Here is a 21,957-nt window from a genome sequence, read left to right on the forward strand (position 1 = left end):
AACCCCAAAAAAACAACAAAACCAAACAAACTAACTTGCTTGAAGTTTAGCAGTACAAAAACAACAGAGCAAATTTAAGAAGCAGAAGAGTGGTGATGAGGTGTGCTCTTGGCAGTACAGCAGAGTTGCCCCTCTTCTTGGGCCGGGGTCCGTTGCAGAGCGGGGTGTTGCAGCAGCTGATGCAGACCGAGTTCACCTTGCCGGGAGAGCAGAAGGACTGGTAGCCAGCAGAGGCGATCAGACACGCGGCCGACGAGGCGCAGGACTTGCGGTACATGATCCCTGAGACACAGAACAAGGGTTACGCTGGAGGGGAGCACTTTACAGCAGGATTCCTTCTCAAAAGCAGCTGCAAACCCAGTTTACATCCCCAAGGCACTGCTGGTGCTCAGGGCAAACTCCTCAGCACTGACAGGACCAGCTGCCCGAGCACCGCGGTCGCTCTGCCTGGCATTTCTCTGTAGCTCTGTTCTGGTTGGAACCAAAAATATTACGGACTTAATTTGCATAATGTAGATCAAATGATGCATTTTATAACTGGAACTCTTCATCTTTCAAAATAAACTGTTTGAATAGCTATAGATGAAATGCAATTAGTGAGAAAATTAGTTTTTGTTTCTATTGCTGAACATGTCTGAGTTAAGGTGTCTAAGTAATTACAGCTTTCTATACTCTTAATTTGTCTTTTGAGAATTTTTTTTTCCTTTTCTTGTTCCTTTGCCACACACAGACAAGTAACCAAGAGTAAAAAGAGGATGATTATCAGCAAAACTTTCATCCTCCTCCCTCCCATTTTAATTTTTTTGAAGAAGAACAAGTACTTTTCCAGGTAATCTCAGTTCTCGTTTGTCTTTGAAGTTTAATACCTCAATAACAAAAATTTCCATTTCTATAGAAGTGTCTTTCTTGAGTTGAAAGTCTTCCTGTTTTGAATGCAATTTAAGGTAATTTTAATTAATAAGCTAATTTATAATTTCTCAGATTATTTTTGACTGAAAAAGTATGTACTTTTAGCTGTTATTTTACCATGGTTTATAAAGGCTTTAAAATACATGGTTGTATTTTCTTCTGTCACAGTGGAAAATGGTTATAGCAGTTCCCCATCTCATTACTCCAAAATTTTCCAGCAAGTGATACACTAGAAATTGTGTCTTAGACAAACACACACGTAGTAGAAATAGATAATGGATGCTTGCCTGCTTGTAGTTAGCAAAAGAGGTAGGGATATCCCTAAGGATGATAAAATCCCTATTCCTTTTGAATATGGGATTTTTAAAAGTGTGTATTTTTCTCCTCCTGAAAAGCAAGGGAACAGGATTCCCTTGGAGAATGGTGCCTTTGGATCCTGTGGCATGGTCCCAAAATGTCTTTAAATGCACAGTGATTGAGGCTTTTTTTGGAGGGAGTGAGGTGTCAATATGACCTGTGCTGGATGTACAGTGCCTGCAGATACTTCAGTCCCCAGGGACTTCATAAGCACTACAGCACCTCCATGGTCCAGGAGACATCTCTGCATCTTGGCATCAGCCACTGCACCTCTGAGTGCTGTGAGGAGCAGCAGAACACCCTTTGTTTGGGCTGTGCTCAGAAAGAAGGATTTCCTGTCTTCAGAGACTTTTAATTAAAGCAATTCTTTTATACTGTCACAACACTGCTGCCATCCCAACAATGCAGGGGTCTCCTTGTTTGTGTTCTCCCTCTACAAATCTCAACTCTGAAACATGTTTTTAGGCTATCCTTCTCGTTTGACTTATGAAGAGAAGCCCTCAAGTGAGTGTTAAATCTTCCTCTGTCTCCAGTGAGCTTCAATCAATCAACACAGCAGGTAGAGCCTTTTCTCAAGAAGGAAGAGGAGCTGTGGGCTGTTCTCCCTGTAACAGCAAAGGCACACAGATCAAGCAAAGCAATCTTTATTACTACAGTTTGCAAGAAGGGAGTTCTGTCTCTGCTGACAAACCACTGCTGTCAAGGAGCCTCAGTGGTGCAGCCACTATACAATACCAAAAATACCAGCTTTACAATACCAAAATCCCAGCTGATGCTCCCCCAAAAGACCTGGTGCTCTGTCCACATTCCCCTGCAGAGGAGGAGGCAGAGCAGGGCAGAGGCAGATATGACCCTTCCCATGGCTACAGAAATGTTTTTCCTTCCCCTTCCCTCTTGAGAAAGGACTCCTGTATTCAATTGAACCAGGCACAATGACTGTTCTCCATTCCCTAATCTCACATTTCCTCATCACAGATTAATTCCCTGAGCAACAGATTTCCACCAAACTCAGCCATTCCTCAGTCTTCCATATGAACAGCAGTGAATTTGACTTTCCCCTCAAAGACCAAGCCTCTAAAAAGCTTTTGAACCTGGCAGATTTCCTATTCCCATCATTTTATAGATCACTCTCTTCCTGCCATTTCCTTTTCACAGGTTTCCTGCAAAGCTCTGTTCACAATTTGAACTAGTGATTTATTAGTTTGGGTCCCTGAAATATCACACTTTGCTCTTCTCCCATAGATTAGGAGATTGGAATTGTTCACTGCTGTGAACAATTAGATGATGCTCTCTGAGGCACACAACTCTAGAAAACCTCTCCTGTAAAAGAAATGTTAACTCATAAATCCTGCACCTTAGCTCCACATATTTACAACAGATCTGTTCCCCAAAATCAATCCCATAGAACAGTCCTGAGCTCCTTTTGAAGTCAAAACACAGTATTCCTGCATAGACTGAAATTTTACTGCTCAAAGTTTCATGAACAGATGGACCATGTTCACACCTAAATAGGGAGAATAATCTGACTAGCAGCAAAATCCCCTTGTAACACTTCTCCAGTGGCTTTTCACTAAATGCCTTACAATAGGAAATTTCACACCCAAATGATAATTTATTCCCATTCCCTGTTCCAGTAGTCTAAATTTCAGAAATATTTTTTTACATTAAAAACTCAGCATTCCCTCAGGTTTTTAGCAGCTCCTTTGCAAACAACATGCCCTTCACATCCAACATTTTTTCCTTTAGGTACTGATAGATTCTCTTGATCTTGCAAACCAGCTCCTATCACACTAAGTGCTTTTTACAAAGCATCAGGTATGAAGCAAGCTTGATCAGCATAGAAGGGCTGTGCTCTCTCTCTGGTTCTGCAGTATCTTGACAGGAAGACACAATGCCAACAGGCACAGAAGTTGGTGGAAAAAGAGGGAATGTTTCACTGCAGGAGTGACATTTTTAAAACACTTGTGCTGTGACTTCACTTACTCTTAAAACTTTCTCCTTATCATAATTCTGGTAGGAAATGTATTACTACAACTGACTTTCATGATCTGATGGCAGGAACATCATCTCCTTCAACTTGAGTTCCCCCCAAGTTCAGCCAGGACGGCAGCCTCCTCTCTGGGTCATATCCAGAGATCTCTGCTCAAACTCCTCCTTTGCAGCACTGCTGAGCCAGTTCCAAAATGATGCCCAAGATCTCCCTGAATCATTTGCCACCAGCAGGCTGAACTGCAGACAGTTCTTCAGAATGGTTATCTGCCTCATAAGACTCATAGCACAGACATAACTGCTAATTACTGGGTATTCTTGCCTGAGCAATCAGCTTGATGCATTCATTAACATATCACCCAGAAAAATAATTGCAAACCTTTCTGGAAGCTTTTCTTCTACCTCAGATGTTCTGAGTCACTGGCTAAACAAGGAGATTTCACTTTTTACACTCTGCTTTTACTGGGATGGGGTCATTCCCAGCTATCCACCCTCAACATTTGACACTAGTGATCAATTAACATCTTTATGACTACTCAATTAATATATTTATTGCCCAATTACACAATGGATGAATACAGAATAATCTGTCCTTTTTCATGGATTCAGCAGACCCCCAACAACAGTTTAGGTGATATAAGGATGTTTTACTGTGAATTACCTAGTACTAACCAAGATTTTCCTTTATTTTGGCTTCAAGGTTTGTGGGATGCAGAATTTTCAAGAAAAGAGAGAGGTACACAGAACTGGACCAGAGGAGTGATAATATGCTAATATTCCACACCCTTTCCTGTCATATATACCTATGACAACCACACTTGTTTTAGAGTTTGTTTTTTGGGGTTTTTTTTTGGTTTTTTTTTTTAAGCAGATTGGGGTTTAAATTTGGCATTGAAAATTTATTTCTAGACTAAGCAACTTGCCCATGGTTACACCTCTCTCTGCCCCACAAATCATCACATATTTAGACAGTGTCAAAACCCAAACTATTATTTCTCCCTTATTCATTACAATGAAGGGATGGGTGTGAATCTTAAGGCTTTTCTATAGTTCCTGCTTGCAATATTTATTTTTTCAGCTGATCCAGTCTAGTCCTGTGCACCTGCACCCTGGCACTGTTTTGGCCACATGCAGGTGCATTCTGTCTTGATTGTAACAAACAATTCAAGCAATAATTTATTCAAATCCAAAAGTGAGTGCTCTTTTCTCTACCTTGTCTGCACAGCCCGGTGCATTTCTCTTGAATAACAGTGTAACTTGTTACTAGGACAACCACTAAAGGTGACATCACATCTTACACTGAGTTTATGCAGAAGATCCAAAGTTTTTCTCTTCTTGATTGAAAAGAATCTTATTAGACACCTCTGATTCTTCTGTTCTAGGAGGTGCTGACAAAAAAGATGCTGTGTAAGCATGACTCTCAGCTCTTAAGAGCCAACCACAATCCAAGCAGTGTGCAACTTCAGCTTGCACCTGTGCTCTCAGGAGAGCCCTTCAGCAGAATGCACAGAGGCTCTCTGAAGCCAAAACTGGCAACCAGGGTATCACCCCTGAGATCAGTGACCTCATTTCCAAAAAGTGTCACCTCCTGTGACCCAGCTACTCTGAAACTGTTTTCTGCAATGGCACAGCCCTGTCCTTCACCCCAGGACCTCGTGGCCACAAAACTCTCCTCTCTGTTTGCCTCAGTCGGGTGGACAGTGTCACTCTGCCCAAGCCAGATGTTCTCTGATCTCATGGGCTCTGAGTGACACTCCACTTTTTAAAAGAAAGCTTTCCCTACACCATATATTGGTATATAACCAATTTCACAGGCCTGTGTGAAGTCAGTTTTGTGCAGCTCATTCCACATATGGTGCTTTAGCTAAACCCCTGCATGTCCTCTGAGCAAACCTGCCACATAAATCTTCTGCAGCTTAGACAGAAACTGTGTTCAACTAGGACCCAGCACTGAGGCATCCTTGAGCCTTTTCAAGACTGCACCAGGTGCTGGAAGCCAAAAAAAAGAACTGTAGAAATGTTTTGTATCTTAAAGTTGAGAAAGCCAGCAGGCAGATCAAGGCAAATTTGAGGAGTACACTTACAATTTTGGCAGAACCTCCACTCAACTCTTTTAGATTGGATGTTTAAGTCTTGCCCATCTCTTCTAAGCCAAAGGTGGGAAATTGGCCACAGTGGATAATTCACTGTGTAGCACACAGAACTCAGGAGAACATGTCCTAGCTCTTGCATCAGCATGAATTGCACAGGATCTTGGTTAGGTGTTCTCTTAATGTTGCTCATAAAGATAAGTTGAGGTCTATGCTTGTGTACCAATACTCCTTTGTTTTAACATTCTGCATAGTTACAACTGTCTTATGTCACCAAAACTTTCCATTTTCTGCTCTTGGTGAATGTGCAAGTTTTCCCTCTCATTGTGCATGGACTTGGTGTGTGCTCTGCCTGGCCATGCTTGCTTTGTGATTGTATTCATGTATTTCATTCTCTATTTTTTATCCTAAACTGTCACTACCTTACCCTGCACTCAAGCAAAATCCAGCACCCAGCAGGACTTACAAAAGCTCTTTTCTGATGTCTGCCAAGAAATTAAATGAGAATTTATACTAGTGCAAGAATAACATGTAAATATGCAAACATCACTTTCTAAGGAACATAAAATATGAGACTATTTCTGCATTTTACTGTATCAGTAATGCTACAGAATTTGGGTTCAGACTATACACAAATAGGTTTTCAAATTCTGTTTTTTTTAATTGCTGTATTAGGTTTCATGCCCATCTTTTCATGGCTCCAGTGGTTTTGATATGTTCATTATCAGTTCCTCAGCTAGTACCTGTTCACATACATCAGTGACAGACTCCAGAGGTCCTATTGTGATCTGTTTTCTAGAAAAAGTGATTATAAATATTTTATCTAATAAGGTCCTAAATATCGTAGAAGGTGACTGAATATTGAAGAGCAATCAATCACTTCTGACACTGTGCTTCCCCAAACAATTGCAGTTTTAGACAGATTACATTTTTATTGGTTTAAAGTCTGAATGAAGCTTCCTCAACACACAACCTTTCAGCTATGGCTGTAAATTCATTGTTACTAAAAACCCCAAACAATTTAAGCAAGCATAAAATATGATCATATCCAACCATGTCCTGTAAGGTTCACTTCACACTAACTCTTCTTATCCTTGTGAACTCCAGAGAGAAAGCTGGCAAGACAAGTGGTTCAAATAATTTGCTCCTTGCCAGAAATTCTACTAGGAAATTTTCTAATCACCTTGTAAACAGCTACTGAAATACTGTGAGCTACCATGATCAGTGTTTTCCAGACAAAAAAAAAAACCCCAATGCACTAAATGTATGTGACTTGAAATCTGTTGCAAAGCTGTGCACACGCTTCCTGATTTTTAATCTTGTGTTTTAGGACTGCAGCTATTTCATCCTGGTTTTCCCTTTGGTGCATTATATAGACAAGATAACCTACAATTCTATTAAAAACAAACCCAGCCCTCTCCAACCCCCCTTGAAATAAAAACACCCCCCATCAAATTCTACCTGATTTACTTAGCATATTGTCATCATGATTTTGTATGAAAACCTAATATCATCCCAAATCCTCAATACATTTGGCACTTTTAAAAAGTTTCACATTTTTTTCAGAAGCTAAGAGGAAGCTTTTGACAATGAAAGTCTGGCCTCCTCACTCTCCTCCTGACCCTGACATGACACTTTGCAGAAATTAAATCAGCTCAGGAGAAAAGTGGACAATTGTCAAGTGGCAGAGGACAAGGGTTTAGATTACCCTGATATCTTTTTGTAAGTTGTGCCTTCTAATTCTGGTACTGGAAATGTGACTCAAAATGATGCTGTTGATAACAAAACCATGACAAAAAAGTTTTCCTCACTGCCTGCAAAGCTGAAACATGGCATTAAAATGCCTAAAAATGCATAGGCTGGGAAAGTGAAGTACAGCTGCTAATGATGGTGTTATCAAATATTTTTCTAAAGCCACAGAGGCTATAAATGAGAGGTCAAAGCTCAGCTTTCACCTGCATATCTAATAAATCTTTTGTTTCCTACTGTTCTTATTTGTTCCTCTGCTCAATAACGTGGATGTACAGTAAAGCACTAAAACACACAATATTCCCAAAAAAGCTGGCTCACAGCCTTCCATCCTCTCCTCTTACCTGATGCAAAGGTAACAAGATCTAAAAGTCCTTTGCTATCAAGACCTAAATATACTTGGTCTTGTAGAGACAGAGGTGAACTTGGACTCAATTTTCAGAATCCTGCATGAGCATTTTTCGTGACAATCCTTACATGCTGAGATGAAGGGAAGCCACAGCCCTTTTGCCTTTACAAATGTTAAAATGTGACATCCTTGCAAAAAGTCACATAAATAATTTTACACTTGAATAGTCCTGCTGCATCCCTAATTAATGTCCTTACCAATTTCAGTGGAATGGTTCAGATGCTGGCACTTGCATGCCAGAACTTTGGAAATTCATTCTGCTCTTAAATCTTTAGCTACTTTCATGCTCAGGGTTTTACAGCCTGTTCAACTTAACAGAAGGAATTTTCCTGTGTTTTATATGTTTTTTTCCAGTGTCAAAGACTTATTGGTAAGTAGCAAAATCCAGTTTTGTCAAGTTTTCGAAGAAAACCATCCAACCTACAAAAGAAAATGGAAATGAAAACTGTTTGGATTAATTAAAGCTTGCTTGCTTGCCAATGTTTTGATAAGGTCACTGGGAGCTAAGGTGAGTGACAGGGTCAGACTTCAAGAAGGTTTGGAAGCACAAACTCATTTGTGTGTGAAATGCAATGGGAAACTCTTGGCAGAGGTTTAAGAGACACCAGGCTGTGGGCACTGTATCATCACAAAATTCATTTGTGTATCTTTCATACAAGCCTGAGAAATAAAATAACATAAAAAGCTATTGTCCATGTCCTGTGAAAAATGAAATTCGCTGGACCAGATACCCCATCTCCTTAAAATAATGCAGCCTTCATCACTTCTGCAATCAGATCTCTGTCATGACTTTCAAGCCATAAACTGCTTGAACTGTTGCCTCCACTGCTGCTTTTCTTTATTGAAAGGCAGTCAAAACAGCAACTGCTGCACACTCGCTCACATAATTTCTCCTCAGCTGACACACTCAGGTCAGTTCATCCCATAAGTGGCTGGAAGTTTTCTGAGAAACCCAAAGATTGGAAAAAATCTACAAGTAAAAGGAAATAGCTTTGACATTTGAGAAAAAGTGTTTCTGAATGGTAATGTATCCACAGATCCAAGTTTTCAGCATACAGTGCAAATTAACAACATCCATTGCAAGTCTTTCATTCAATATCAAAAGTGAACTGTGTTTCCAATATTGATATTTTGTCTTCATTTCACTGGGCACCTGGTAGCACAGTATGTGATGTTATAGGTACCAACCGTCCCATGCAAATTTTTATTTATCTTTTTGAATTGTCAATAAAAAATTATTATATTGTGCTATGCCTTGATTAAGAAACACACAAAAAAAACCCCAAAAACCCCAAGCCCAAATAAATTTTGTTGAGTTATGTTGATATCCTGTGACCAAAAAAGTGTAGAGGGGAAAAAAAATCCAATTTAGTGGATGTTTCTTACTGTTTCTAAATGGTTACTGGGGATGCAACAACTTTCTATTAAAGCTTTAATGCCTACAGTAATTCTGGCAACATTAAATTTTGTTTGCTGTTTTAATCACTTTGTCAATAAAAGTACACCGGAACATAATTTTCCCTTGATATAAATATGCAATTAATATTAGTGCTAATGCATTCTATACACAAACACAGAACAAAGTAAGTGGCTCTGTAATCCTTCACAGGCACACATGAACAGCTTAATCATGGCAAAACCAAGTAATAATCACAGGTAAAGAATTTACCACAGCTCATCATAAAACACAGCCACTGATAAAACAAATGATGGGAAAAACCAATACTGGAAAGAGTTCAAAGAAATAGATAAAGTTGTAATTCAGCACTGATATGCTGATCTTGCTCGTGGTGTTTCCTTGCACTACTTTTAAGCACAATACAATCACAGTAATTGCTTTAACTACACTGCAGAGTTATATACTAATTAAATACATTAAAAGCACCATTGTAAAGCAAATAAATAAGCTAAGTTTCTCATTGCAGATTAATACAATAATTGGATTGTTTCCCACTTTGCTTGCAAAAGGAAAAATCCTTGATATTTTCAAGTATTGGCATTGCTGTTGTGGATAATTTTTTTTTCCTTGCAAAAGTTAGCAGAAGTATGTTCACCACTACATTAGAACAGAAGGTGTGTTGTTCAAAACAAGCATGTGGGCAGGTTTATTTGCAGAAACTTCCAAGAAATGGAGACTGGATACCTCTCTGGGCTGACTGTCCCATCCCTCCTGCTTTATCCCTCTCTGATGCATTCACAGTAAAAGTTTCCTTTTGCCTTGAGGTTTTAGATCAGCCTTTATGCTCAGAAAACTCTTCTCCTCAGTAAAAGGCAAGGCTACCATTACCAGTATGTTTTCTATGATATATAATATATATAAAAGCATATACACATTTTATACTTGCCTATATATCACCAAGATGTTTCACTTGATCCCAATATACTTTGGGATTTCTTTGTTGCTAGATATATTCTAAAAATGAAGGAGGACTGACATTTCTAATTTAAAAGTCCATAGAATGGAGAGAGGCAAGTGGGAGCAGGGAATCCACCATGGGTATTTCTACAAGGTCTGCAAGTAGAATTATTGTAAGAACTTTGATCCTTGTCAAACATTCAATTTACACAGTTTTTAAACACCTGCTTATCCAGTTGAATAATGCACTAGAAACTTATCCTTTACATTAATTTCTGTGGGATAAAAAAATTTCTTGGTACAGTCTTGAATGCAAGATTTTTTTATCACAGGGAAAATGCTGTTTTTTCCTGGATCTCCCACTGGAACAGAATGTTAACAATTATTAAACTTTTTCTGGTAATTTTTTTAAATACAACTCAGCCTTAAGGGAGAAAAATATTTTGCCATTTGCTGCTCAATTCCCAATTTACTTTAAGTTGTCCAAAGGAGCAAATGTCTTCCTGATACAACAAACAGCTGAGATCAGACTCCTGGTGATCTAATTAAAAAAAAAATGTTACTAACACCTGCTTTCTTAGCTGCTCACATCAGAGGCTGCCACAGGAACAGCCTTTTAAGGTCTGGGTTAGGAACATGCCTGAGCTGCTGTTATTTCTCACCTGGAGCTGAGATGATGCTGTGAGAGAACCCAGTGACATCTGATTGTAGAGAAACTGAGGAGCAGCTGTTTAACTGTGAACAGGCACAAGGAACTTTTTAGAACACAAATGGGAAGAACAGCCCAGAGCTGTAATTTGCCAGTGTTGCTTCTAGGACAGGGATTTTAATCCAGAAATGAGGCTGAGCCCCAAATCTGCCATGGCTCAACTCCCTGAGCAAACCCTCATGGCAAAGAGTCCCTGGCCACAAGCTGGGACTGCACTGCAGGCACAGCACAGAATGTGAGCCAGCAGCCCCCAAAGCAAAACACACAAACTGCAGAGGCAGGGGGGCTCCCTCAGCAGGATGGGACCCACCCACACCACGAGATTTAACTCAAAACACAGCGCTCAACTTTTAAATAATGTTTGAGAGAACTCGCAGCACTTTGCACACTGGCACAGCTATGTTTTATTAATGACAAAAATGGGTTAATCTACAAAAATTGCACTCCTTTGACTGTATTTAGTCAAGAGGAAAAACTCTAATTATGAGATTGTGCTGTCAAATAAATGCAAATTCACATCTTTCATATTCTGGGTTAAAAGCTCAAACTCAAGTCTAGTATAAATTAAAATCAATACTTGAAACACTTCAGCTTTCAGTAATAAGCAACAACCAAAAAAATCAGGTTATGAAATACACTGGTAGAAGTAGAATGAATTATTAAATAAAACTTGGGAGAGTAAGGCATTTATATTGCACACATTTAAATATCAATTAGGAACAAAACCAATAAAGGATGATGAACTGAATCATCTCTGTTTTACAACTAACCCTCTCTAAAATTGACTGAGGGTAACAGAAACTAAGCTGGCAATGTAAATTTCATTCAATTTGAAATAGGTTAAATTTTTAATTTATTAACTGGCTCAAATTTACAATCTCTGAACTTAAAATTAATAAGAAATGCATTTACAGAAGTAAATGTAATAGAACAGTGGCACCTGCTACACACAGCATGCTAGTAACCTCCTAAAGGAAAAATCCAAGGATCTGCTCAGGGAAAACATAAAATTGCACAGAACAAAACCCCAAAAAACAACCAAAACAAGAAGAAGCTTAAGAGCTGCTTATTTACTGTGTTACAAACCATTTCTTCACAGGAGTAATGGCAAGTTATGCATCAATGAAAAAAGTTGACTTTTTTGTCTGTGTACCACATCTAGGGCCCTCCAAATCACCTCAACATCTTGTCTAACCTCATGAAAGTGCTACAGAAGTGCTGTGGAGATAGCAAAGCCTTCAAGCAGTCATTTAGAGATGCTCAAGATTTTAAAAGCAAGCTGTAACTATCTCGCATCTCCACCATCCTTTTCAAGTGAACTTGAAATAAAATACTCAGTAAAAAATAAGATAGACGAATTTTCCCTTAAACAGCTTAAAATCAGCTTTTTTACCCCCTACACTGGACAGGTACTAAGTATTTCACTTAGGAGTCAGTGTGGATGGTGTTACCCAGGATGAGAGGGTATCAGTGGTTCTGCTACTTTTGGTGCATAACAACAGTTTTTATTATTTATCCAGGGCTGGTGACACAGTGACCTGAAATTACCAGCTCAGGTGGGGCCAGCTGCCTGACAAGCACTTGGAAGAGGAGATTGCTAAGCCCAGGAACCATTGTTGCTGTTCAGAAAGGATGGCTGCACATGTTTGGTGGGTGCAGAGGCATCCTGCTGCTCCTGGAGGACTGGGGAAGGACAGACTACAGCTTGATCTACACCAGCAGCAAAGCACCAGAGCTGAGATGGGCAGTCCCAGAGGGCAGCATCCCCTTAAATCAGAGTTCTGAATCTGCTCTGCTCCCTGGGCTTGGCACAGGGGGCACATCCAGGCTGGGGCTCCCCAGGACTGCTCCTTGCCCATTCCAATGCCCAGCACCTCTCAGCTGGAGGCTCCATGAGCTCCAGCTCCCTTCCTGCCGTCCCACACTGTCCCAGAGTCCCCAGGAAAGTTCCTGTTCTGCTCATGTAGAAAGCTACACAGCAACAGAGCAGTGTGAGACCTGACAGTTCTCTCTAAATCTCAAATGCCTTCCATGATTCTGAATAAAACCCATCCATTTATAACACAGCTCAAAAGACAATAGAGGCAGGGTGCAGAATCACAGCTGATTTCCTCTTGGACACATTGCTGTCCTAATATGTTAACTTCATTATTAATTGCAATAAGGGAAAAAAAAATCTTAAAAATTGGTATGACAAATCCATTTGTGCCCTTCTCTTCCCCCCTAAATTCCCTCCCCCCTCTCCCTTTTTAAAAAAATCCCTTTCTCCCTTTTGCTTGATGGTTTCTTTGCATGATGGATGAAAGCAAGATCACTACACTTTCCTTCCCTTAAGATGAACCTTCAGAGTATATAAATTGCTTGAGTAAATAAAAGAAAGGAGGGAATTACTAATTTAATGCTCTTCTATCTCTTGGGGGAAAAGCCCATGTAATTAACTGTAATGAGATTAAACTAACTTGTTGTTATTAATTTCCCAGTGCTGGGAAACTATATCAGAGACCCATAAGGCTGAGTATTAACCAGCTTTATCAACATTTGGCGTGCATCCTTCAGTTTTTACACCAATTTTAAAGGAAAATGTTTCACTTCATCGAGTTGCAAAGCCACTCAGAGGTATAAGACATTGAATCCAGTCCCTTCAGGTAGGGACACAAGATTCATCTCTAGCTGAACACCATGAATGGGTGGAGCCCAAAGCAACAAATGCTACCTAAAGCAGGTAAACAGAAGAATAAATTTTAAATTCTTACCAAAACTTTTTTCCATTACTTCTTTCTGACACATATCTTGAACATTCACTGTACAATTCACGATGAACTCTGGAGAGGAGCAATCATTATTTAGCTGGAACTCCTCACACTGGTAACATTGTATTTGCAAACCCGAACCTGGAACAGATAGAGATTTGTTCAAAATCATAGAATACTCTATTTTGGAAAGGATCTATAGATCATTTAATTCCAAGCCCCTGCCATGGGCAGGGACACCATCTGCTCAACGCTCCATCTAACCTGCCCTTAGATAAAAGCAATAGTATTAAAAAACCAAACCAAACCAAAAACCGAACACCGAAGAAAACCAAACAACCAACACGCGCCAGAAACGTTCCTTACCTTTCCCCCTTCTCATTTTGCTGTTTCTAGCTACTCAACAGCTCAGCCCAAGCATCCCTTTGACAAACAGAAAGTAAGACAAGCGTGCCCCCGCTCAGCTGATGCCGAGCGATGCCGGCTCTGCTGCTGCTGATCCTTCCCGCGGGGCGCGGGGCGGCCGCTGGAGCCGCCGCCGCCAGGAGGCGACGGGCACCGACACTGGTACCGATATTGGTACCAACACTGGTACCCACACTGGCACCGAACCGGTACCGACACCGGTACCGGCACAGCCCCGCAGGCGCTGCCCATCGCCCGCGCTGAAACCCGCCCGCGCCCCGCATGGAGCAATAGACACACTCCGGATCTTATCTGCGCCGACGGGTTTACTCAGCTACTAATGAATTACAAATCATTTAATTACTATTTTGCCATGCACAATTAAAGCGGCGGAGCATCCCTCGCCAGCCGCCTTTATCATGCAAACGAAGCTTTCCGCGCCGTTCGCCAGCAGCGCTTCCCGCTCCCCTCGTCCCGCGGCGGGGACCCCCGGCCCGTGCCCGCGCTCCGCTGGCAGCGCTGCGGCGGCACCGGCCGGCACCGACCCCCGGCCCACCGGCACCGACCCCCGGCCCCGACCCACTGTCTCCGGGCGGCATCCGCGGAGAGGCACCGGGCTGTGCGCCTCGCCCCGCGGGCAGCCAGCGCCGGGGACAGCGGCGGGGGCTCTGCGGGCCGCGGGCGGGACGGGGCTCCGCCGCCCCGCTCCTCTCCAGCTCCGTCGAGGGGCTCCGAGGGCGCGGCGGCTCCCAGCGCCGGGCGGGCGGCGCGGAGCGCTTACCTGGCGCCAGGCACAATCCCCAGAAAGTTGCAGCGAGGAGGAAGAGCCGCATCCTCCCGGAGCCGCGGCCGCCGGGCTGGCGTGCGGTCGCGAAGGGGCATCAGCAGCAGCGATGCAGCGGAGGCGCCGCGCACTTGTGCCGCTGCCCCGCCGCCCCCGCTGCGGAGCGGCGCCCCGGGAGAGGCGGCGGAGCCCGCCCTGCCCAGCCCCGCGCCGCGCTCCAGCCTCGCCGGAGTTGAGCGCTGAGACTGGAAGAAACTGTGGGAGAAGCGAGAGCTGGGGGGCGGCTCCCCCTCCCTCCCCCAGCACCATGTGATGCCGGCGGAGCGGGGCGGGGATCCCGCCGGCCGCCCGCACCGCGCCGGGCCAACTCGGGCACGGGCGAACTTCGGCGAGGGAGGGCAGCCCGGCGCCGCCGCATCCCGATCCAGCTCCGGCTGCCGAGGGGCCCCGGACCCTCTGCCCCCGGGGCTGCCAGCACACCCCGCGCTCCTGCTCCGCCCGGGCACAGCCCCGGTGCCGCCCGTGTCCCCGAGCCCGCAGGTGGCGGCCGGACTCCAGCCCACCGCCGACTCCCGGCCCCGCTGCGAGGCGCCGCTCGCCTGCCGCAAACGCCCCGCGGCCCCGGGAGGGACCGAGGGGAGGCGCGGCCCCGCCATTCCCTCCTCCCAGCCCCCTAAAAGGGAATTCAAGCGCAACCGAACGCGGGAGAAGGGCGCGGTGGCCGCGGACGTGCCGGAGCGGCGGGCAGACCCTGCCGGCTCCGCGGGCACACGGCGGGATGCGATGGGACGCGATGGGATGCGATGGGATGCGGTGGGATGCGATGGGATGCGGTGGGATGCGGTGGGATGCGGTGGGATGCGATAGGATGCGATGGGATGCGATGGGATGGGCAGCGAGAGCGGCCAGGAGCTGCCAGGACCCGGGGCAGAGCCCGCCCAAGGGAAGGGAAGGGAAGAGCAGGGGCAGCCCGGGGTGCTGGGTCCCTCTCCGTGGGGTCCCCTCCTCTCCGGATAACCACGTTATTTCCCTGTGATCGTTTCACAGCTCTGCTCCGAGAAGAGTTAATTCCGCTAGAATCGCTGTTTGACAGCCCCGTGTCAGGAACTCTCCGAACGCTGCCCGGAGAGGGGCGGCTCGGTGGGTACCCCCCGATCCCAGCCCTGCCCTCCCAGGCTGTCACAGCGTCCCCTTCCCAAAACCCCTCAGCAGGCACCGGTAGGCAAGAGAAGTTTTATTTACGAAAAATCTTTCAATGAAAATTTCTTAAAAGTTGAAAAAGACGATGCAAGTTTACGGCAGAAATGACTTAAAATATAACAAATTGCACAAAATATTAACACTGATCATACAATATTTCAAAGATTAACAAGCATGTGCTAAAGAAACTGTAGAGTCTAGAAATACCCCAAATATATCTAGTTTACAATTGCTGTACAAAAAGCAGTTATAAATACTTCACATCTAGAAAAAATACACAGAACCTTTGAAATAGACTCTCCCTTACATATAAACAACCTTTGTAGAAAAAAACCAAAAACACCCAATACAAGCCAGTTGCCCTGCTCCAAGATATGTTTGAACTAGTACTGGTTAGCACCAACATCTTAGTGTCACAAACAGGAGTTGCTTTGTTTTTTAAAAAATAATTTTAGTGTTCAGAATTTACTTAAGATGAAACAGACTAAGAAAGGATAACACAGTATGGTACATTCATAATTTGATGGGAAATGAGTACAGAGGAGGTGGAAGTTGAAAAGCCACATTGCAGTCAGAAGCACAGGGTGGTTTATGTGGCTCTCATTCCTACATGACTCCTGTTTGTGTCAGCAGAGAATTGCTTTGACCCTGATCTCTCAAACAGTTATGTGCATGATTGATGAAGCCAATGCCAGCAGTATCAGGCCTTTTAATCTATTCATTTTCTTGCCATGTCAAAAGTCAAAACCCTTTTGAAATAAGACACCTGTTGTGAAGTTGTAATAATTGAAATGCATGTTTCCCTAGAATACCTGTATTGAATTGCACTAAAGGAAAAAATATGTTTTCTAAAAGGGAGTCCATGAGAGTTTATTAAAGACAATCTGGCAGGCTCAAGTTTATGGTAATGCAGTGCTTCTACATACAGTTTTAAGACTAGGACAATTATAACTCTTCTTAAAAAAATCTACCAACTTTTCTTGTTAATATTAACACCAATTTCTTTAAGTTAGTAATCTGCCATTACAGGAGCATAGCACCAATTTAATATTTATTGCTGTCATGTATCCCTACAAATATATTTTCCCAATGTATTTACAACTGTACAAATATCCACAAAAGTGCAAAATTAAGACTTTATTCTGTGTATTCATTATGTTGGGTGTGTTGAGTCCCTCTCACCACCATGATGCTGCCCTGCCCTTATTGCTGTGTGGTGGGAGCCCAGAACACCCTGATGGGAGCACAGTGAGCTCCAGGGGGAATTTTCCAACCGTCTCCTCTCCCTCCTCACTCCACGCTTGCCTTCAGCTCCATTCCATGCTGCAGCACTGGCAGTGTCCCTAAACATCGTTGGAGCCTTGGCTGGTGCAAGAGGAGAAGCTGTCATACAGGGAATCACTCAAGGACTCCAAATTGTCCACATCCTGCCGACCCGAGCTGTTCATGGAAGCTGCTTCTTTCTTTCCATTTTCTTCCTTCTGCCCTTCAACCTTGTTCAGACAGTTCTTCTCTTTTTCTAATAAAAGTACATTATTGCTGTTAAATTTATTCAGAGACTCCAGGGAAATTCTAGATACTCTGTTCTGGGAATCTTCTTTTGTTTCTTCAGTTTGCTTCAATTTCTGTAAAAGAGAGGGAAATACTGGAAGCATATTCCTTAAAAAGTTATCCTATTGTACACTATTAATTACTTTCCAAAGTTCACAGGGTGAGAGGAAATAGATTGCTGGATGCTTAAATAACTGTTATGATTAAATAGAACATTAGTGTCCATTTTAGGATAAATCATAACTTTAATGATTCTGCTGAGCCAAATAGGACTCCATTTATGCAACACTCAAGTGCTGTTAATGTCCTAAGTAGCAGACCCTGGCTATGCACATGCAAAACATCTCCAGCATCCTCACAGTAATTTAGATCTTCTCCTGCATGAATACTTTGAGGCTATGTTTAAATAGGTATTTGTTTAAGTACAGTCAAAAAAAAAAAAAAAAGTCAGAGGAGAAAACAACATTTTCCATAAATTAAGGATGTAAATTAAACTTGCTAGGGAATAGCCTCACACTTTGCATGTATAAGCCTATTGATTTCCACAAACCCAAACCCTCTCTAATAGACAAGAAAGCAACAAGACAGGAAATTACACTGAACGGGGCCAATCCCCACAGACCAGAATCAATCAGATATTGGCCAGAGAAGTGGTGTAATTCTGTGGGAACACTGGACAATGTATTAGCACATTATATTAAAAACACAAAGTAGGATTGTACCAGAGTAATTTTATCCCTTTGTTAGCTACTGGTATTTTCAATCAGAGATCTGACCAAGGAATCATTAGGGAACTGTGTGGGGAGCAGCTCAATAAAAATAACCTGCTGTTCATATACAGAGTGTTTCAAAATCTGGGTAACTAACTTCTTTTGCAGATCATATTACCAGAGAAATATGGGATAGCATTCAACATTTTACAATCAACATTCAATAACCTCCTGGGCAGATAAGATTCAAGCATCCTGAGATGCCATCAGAGCCAAAGCCATTCCTGACTTTTGGTACTGCCATCAGATGGCAAAGACAGAATCAGTAAATTACTGTAGATGCAAGGCATCAATATTTTTGTTTAGCCAGAAAATGAGATGACATGTTAAGCACACTGAAGATACAGCTTGGGCAGGTGTGTGGATGCTGTGGGTCATTACATGTGCAGAAGAATTCTGAAGAATTCAAGCTTCAAGTCAGTCAAATGTGCATGCTGTGCTGCTTCTCCTTGGAAATCTTTGGTGAGAGGAAGACAAATTGTCAGGTAGTTTGATTGCTTGTTTTGATGGCTAGTTAGATAAAAATTGAAGTGCCAGTCCAATGACTGGTTTTGCACTGATCTTGTCACATTTCATAAGATGACAATGCATGGATAAGATCACTATTTTTGGAAAATGTTTCAAACAAACTTAAGCAAAGCAACAGGAGATCCTGAAGTCTTAGCAAATGAACTTTTTCTGTTTGGTGAATTAATTAATCTTGAGTCTAAAAGGTTTTAGGGAATGTTGTGTTGGATTTAATTTTAGATGACAGTTAAAACTAAGGTCTTCAATATCTCTAATTAAAATGTTTTCTGAGATTCAGGAACATAACCCTTGGTAATGGGAATGATCAGAAATTTAGGACCCTACAATAGAAAATTTTCACAATTTCATCTTAAAATATTCTTTGCTTTGACTTCATTTAAAATACTGGAAATGCTGTTTTACTTCTCTGTGGGCCAGATGAGAAAATTCTCAGCCATGGAATCAATAACACACGTTTGCACATTTTGCTTTTCACAGTGCTAAGCCTAAAATACTTTATTATATGACAGACTAAATGATGTTTCTTTGTCTTTAATTTTCCCACTTCACAGCCTTTCTTTAGATAAATTGAATGTGGCTAGTTAGCACAGACTTGGGACTGCAGGACTCAATTCTGAAGTTAGTAAGGCCTGTGATAAAAATTTATTGATTTAAATGGAGGCAATTTCAACTCCTGGGCAGGATGAGCACAGACCTCTGGAGAACCTGCAGGACAGAGCACCACAATCACAGGAGGATTTTGGCTATCCTGCTGAAGGATGGATTTACACCTCAGGACAGACCAGACTGAATACATTGCTATATTCTGCATATATGCAGTATCAATAGTTTTTTGTACTCTTCCAGCACAACCTAGGCTACAATCCTACTTTAATCACACCCTAGATTCTCATTTATTTTATAAAGTACATGAGAGAAACTGCAGGGAGTAAAAGTAGTCTACAAATTTTAAGCAAAAACATTGAATCAAGTGAAATTGAAGTGAACTGAAGGCCATCAGAGAAACCTGTTGACAAAAGATCCTGAGTAGTGAACAGTGCATCTAAAATACATCAGGGCTTAAAGGGAAAACTAATTGTAACAGTGGTAGCAACATTTATCACCAAAACAAGAAAAAACCCAGAAATAAATTAAGGGTGTTTTTTGGACATAGAGTTGTCCTTTTCAGGTGTCCTAGTACCCAGTTACATCCTTCTGTAGAAAAAACCTGAAATTTCCTTTCTTTAACACACAGAAGAAAACTCACAAGCAAAAATAAAACTTTAAGCAGAGATATAAATGTAAGATTCTGCATAATCAACAAAACAGTTTCTCTCACAATAACACAATTATGTACATTCCTGGAGCTGAAGAGTCTCTGGTCAATTCTTTACCTTGGTGTGTGTCAGAACAGAAATGTTAAACCAAGTTAAGAATTTTTTCTCTAGTTACTATAGATACAATTTGTAAAAAAATTACCAAGAGTGTTTATTTAGATTCATCCTCAAATAAGTTTCTTATTATTCATGGCAGTCTTTAAAGCTACTAGATGAATCAAAAGGCAAAAGAAAAACAACAATTGTTAGGATTTGATTGATAAATTGTGTATGTGGTTATGTAGTATCTTTGGGGGTTATTTATGTAGATTTGCTATTGACTGCAGCAGAGTCACAGCTATAACAAAGAACAAGGGTTGGCCCAAAGACATTAGAATTGTTTATTTTCAAGTAATTAGTTCATTAATTCATTTGAGAGTCATACTAATGTGACTTCTGCAGAGTGGAACGAGGCAGTGTGTTTTACATCCAGGTAAGAAGTGTGGGGAGCACCTAACTAACCTCTAAGTCATGTTTTCCAGTCAAATCTCTCCTGTATCAGGAGTGGCCTTCTGCACAGTGAACAGCTGGTTTTGGCACCACAGCAAAGAGAAAGGCTCCATGATTTTGCTCAGTGCTGCCACAAGAGCTCAGACAGCACAGAGATATTTGCTTGTTCTCACACAGGATCCTTCCAAGCAGCAATGCTAAAACCACCCCAGCTTTAAATGTTGACTCTGCTGCTGACTGTTCTGCTCTGTTCTGTGAACAAAGTGAGTGCTGCATTTGGTGTGGATGCTATATATTTTCTTAAGTATTAATTAAGGGAAAAGGCAAAAACACGTAGCCAGAGATTTTTGGTCTACAAGAGACAGATAATTAAAAAAAAAAAAAAAAAAGGAGAAAAGGCTCAGTGCAGACAGGAGCTGTTGTTTTCCACAGTGCTTCGGTAACAGCTCTGGCCCATCACCCTAAAGCAGATCAATGGTTAACTTGTTTTAGTTATCCTAAGTGTATTTTTTGTATGGAAAATCTGTACCATTCAGGCCTTAGGGTACAGGGAGCATTTGTTGCTCTGTTCCTCTGTACAGGTGGAGAGCTCCACGGCTGGAGTTTCTTACCTGCCCAGTATGGGGTGCCTTGCACCACCTGAGAACCAGCTGTCAGAAGAGGAGAAACTCCTCCTGACACACACAGACATTCATCACTTTGAAATAAACCCATGAGTCATGAATCAGAATAATGTTTCCTTGCTGGCAACATCCTAAAGGGAATAACTAAAACCCATTAGTGATGTAATAAAATCTGGCATGTCACTTCAAGCACAGCAAATTAGGAAAACAAAACTAGCCTGCAGTTACACTGATACATTATAAATAGGTGTTATTCCTACATTAATACATCAAATCAGGTTTTCTGCAAACTGTAAAAATGAGAGGTTACATGTGGGTAGAATGCCTTTCCAGAGCTCTGTGATCAAGGAGCAGGAAGAGCTGCAGCCCTCCTGAATCACAGGGATTCCTGAGGTGTGGTGGGAAGGAGGAGCAGGGAAGGATGGGCTGGTCCACAGGCACAGAGGACCCCACACAAGTGCAGGAGGAAAAGCAGCAGCAAGGCCATGACTTGACAGAAGCTCTGATTATCTGGAGGTCAGGCTATGCTTGTAAGTCCCTCCAGAGCCCAGAAATAGCAATGAACCATTCTGCAGGATAAATGTATTTTCCAGCTGTCTAAGTTTAGTTAACCAGCACTTTAAAGAGTTCAGAATCAGTTAAAAAAAGGAATAAAACAAACTTTATTTATGTCTCTCATGCATTGAGCAATTTAGTTTTTAGATTAACACAAAAGCAAGAAGGGCATTGTTTCAAGTGAAGTATAACTGCAAAACACTATTGGGTAAAAAACAACAAAATTGCTATGAATTAAATATAGATCAACAAAATCAATACTTAATTGTATAACTCAAAGTCCTTCATTTCAGATCTGATCTCTAATAGAAGATACAAGGTATGCTCCCTTTTGTTATTTTTACTTATTGCTCATAACTTTATTGTGAGGAAAAACAATTTTCTAGACTTTTGCTTTTTAAAAATTGCTTGTTACTTT

The 21,957-nt window shown here is 41.9% G+C and overlaps 2 protein-coding genes across 9 annotated transcripts in view; both read right to left on the reverse strand.

Moving 5' to 3' along the window:
• Window positions 1-43: 43 nt before the first annotated feature.
• Window positions 44-14,779, reverse strand: LYPD1 (LY6/PLAUR domain containing 1). Its single transcript, XM_079311256.1, has 3 exons — window positions 14,505-14,779; window positions 13,322-13,459; window positions 44-282 (listed from the first exon to the last, which is right to left on the reverse strand). The coding sequence occupies exons 1-3, from the start codon at window positions 14,554-14,556 to the stop codon at window positions 47-49; spliced, it is 426 nt and encodes a 141-aa protein (XP_079167382.1). The 5' UTR covers window positions 14,557-14,779; the 3' UTR covers window positions 44-46.
• A 947-nt stretch (window positions 14,780-15,726) lies between these two features.
• NCKAP5 (NCK associated protein 5) overlaps window positions 15,727-21,957 on the reverse strand; it is a 364,594-nt gene continuing 358,363 nt past the window's right edge. For all 8 annotated transcript variants that reach the window (XM_079311233.1, XM_079311234.1, XM_079311231.1 and 5 more), the window contains one exon: window positions 15,727-17,332. In XM_079311233.1, coding sequence (XP_079167359.1) covers window positions 17,051-17,332 — 282 coding nt within the window. In that variant the 3' untranslated portion in view covers window positions 15,727-17,050. The remainder of the gene's footprint in view (window positions 17,333-21,957) is intronic.

The sequence above is a fragment of the Erithacus rubecula genome, assembly GCF_903797595.1.
Source record: "Erithacus rubecula genome assembly, chromosome: 8".
In the NCBI taxonomy this organism is placed as follows: domain Eukaryota; kingdom Metazoa; phylum Chordata; class Aves; order Passeriformes; family Muscicapidae; genus Erithacus; species Erithacus rubecula.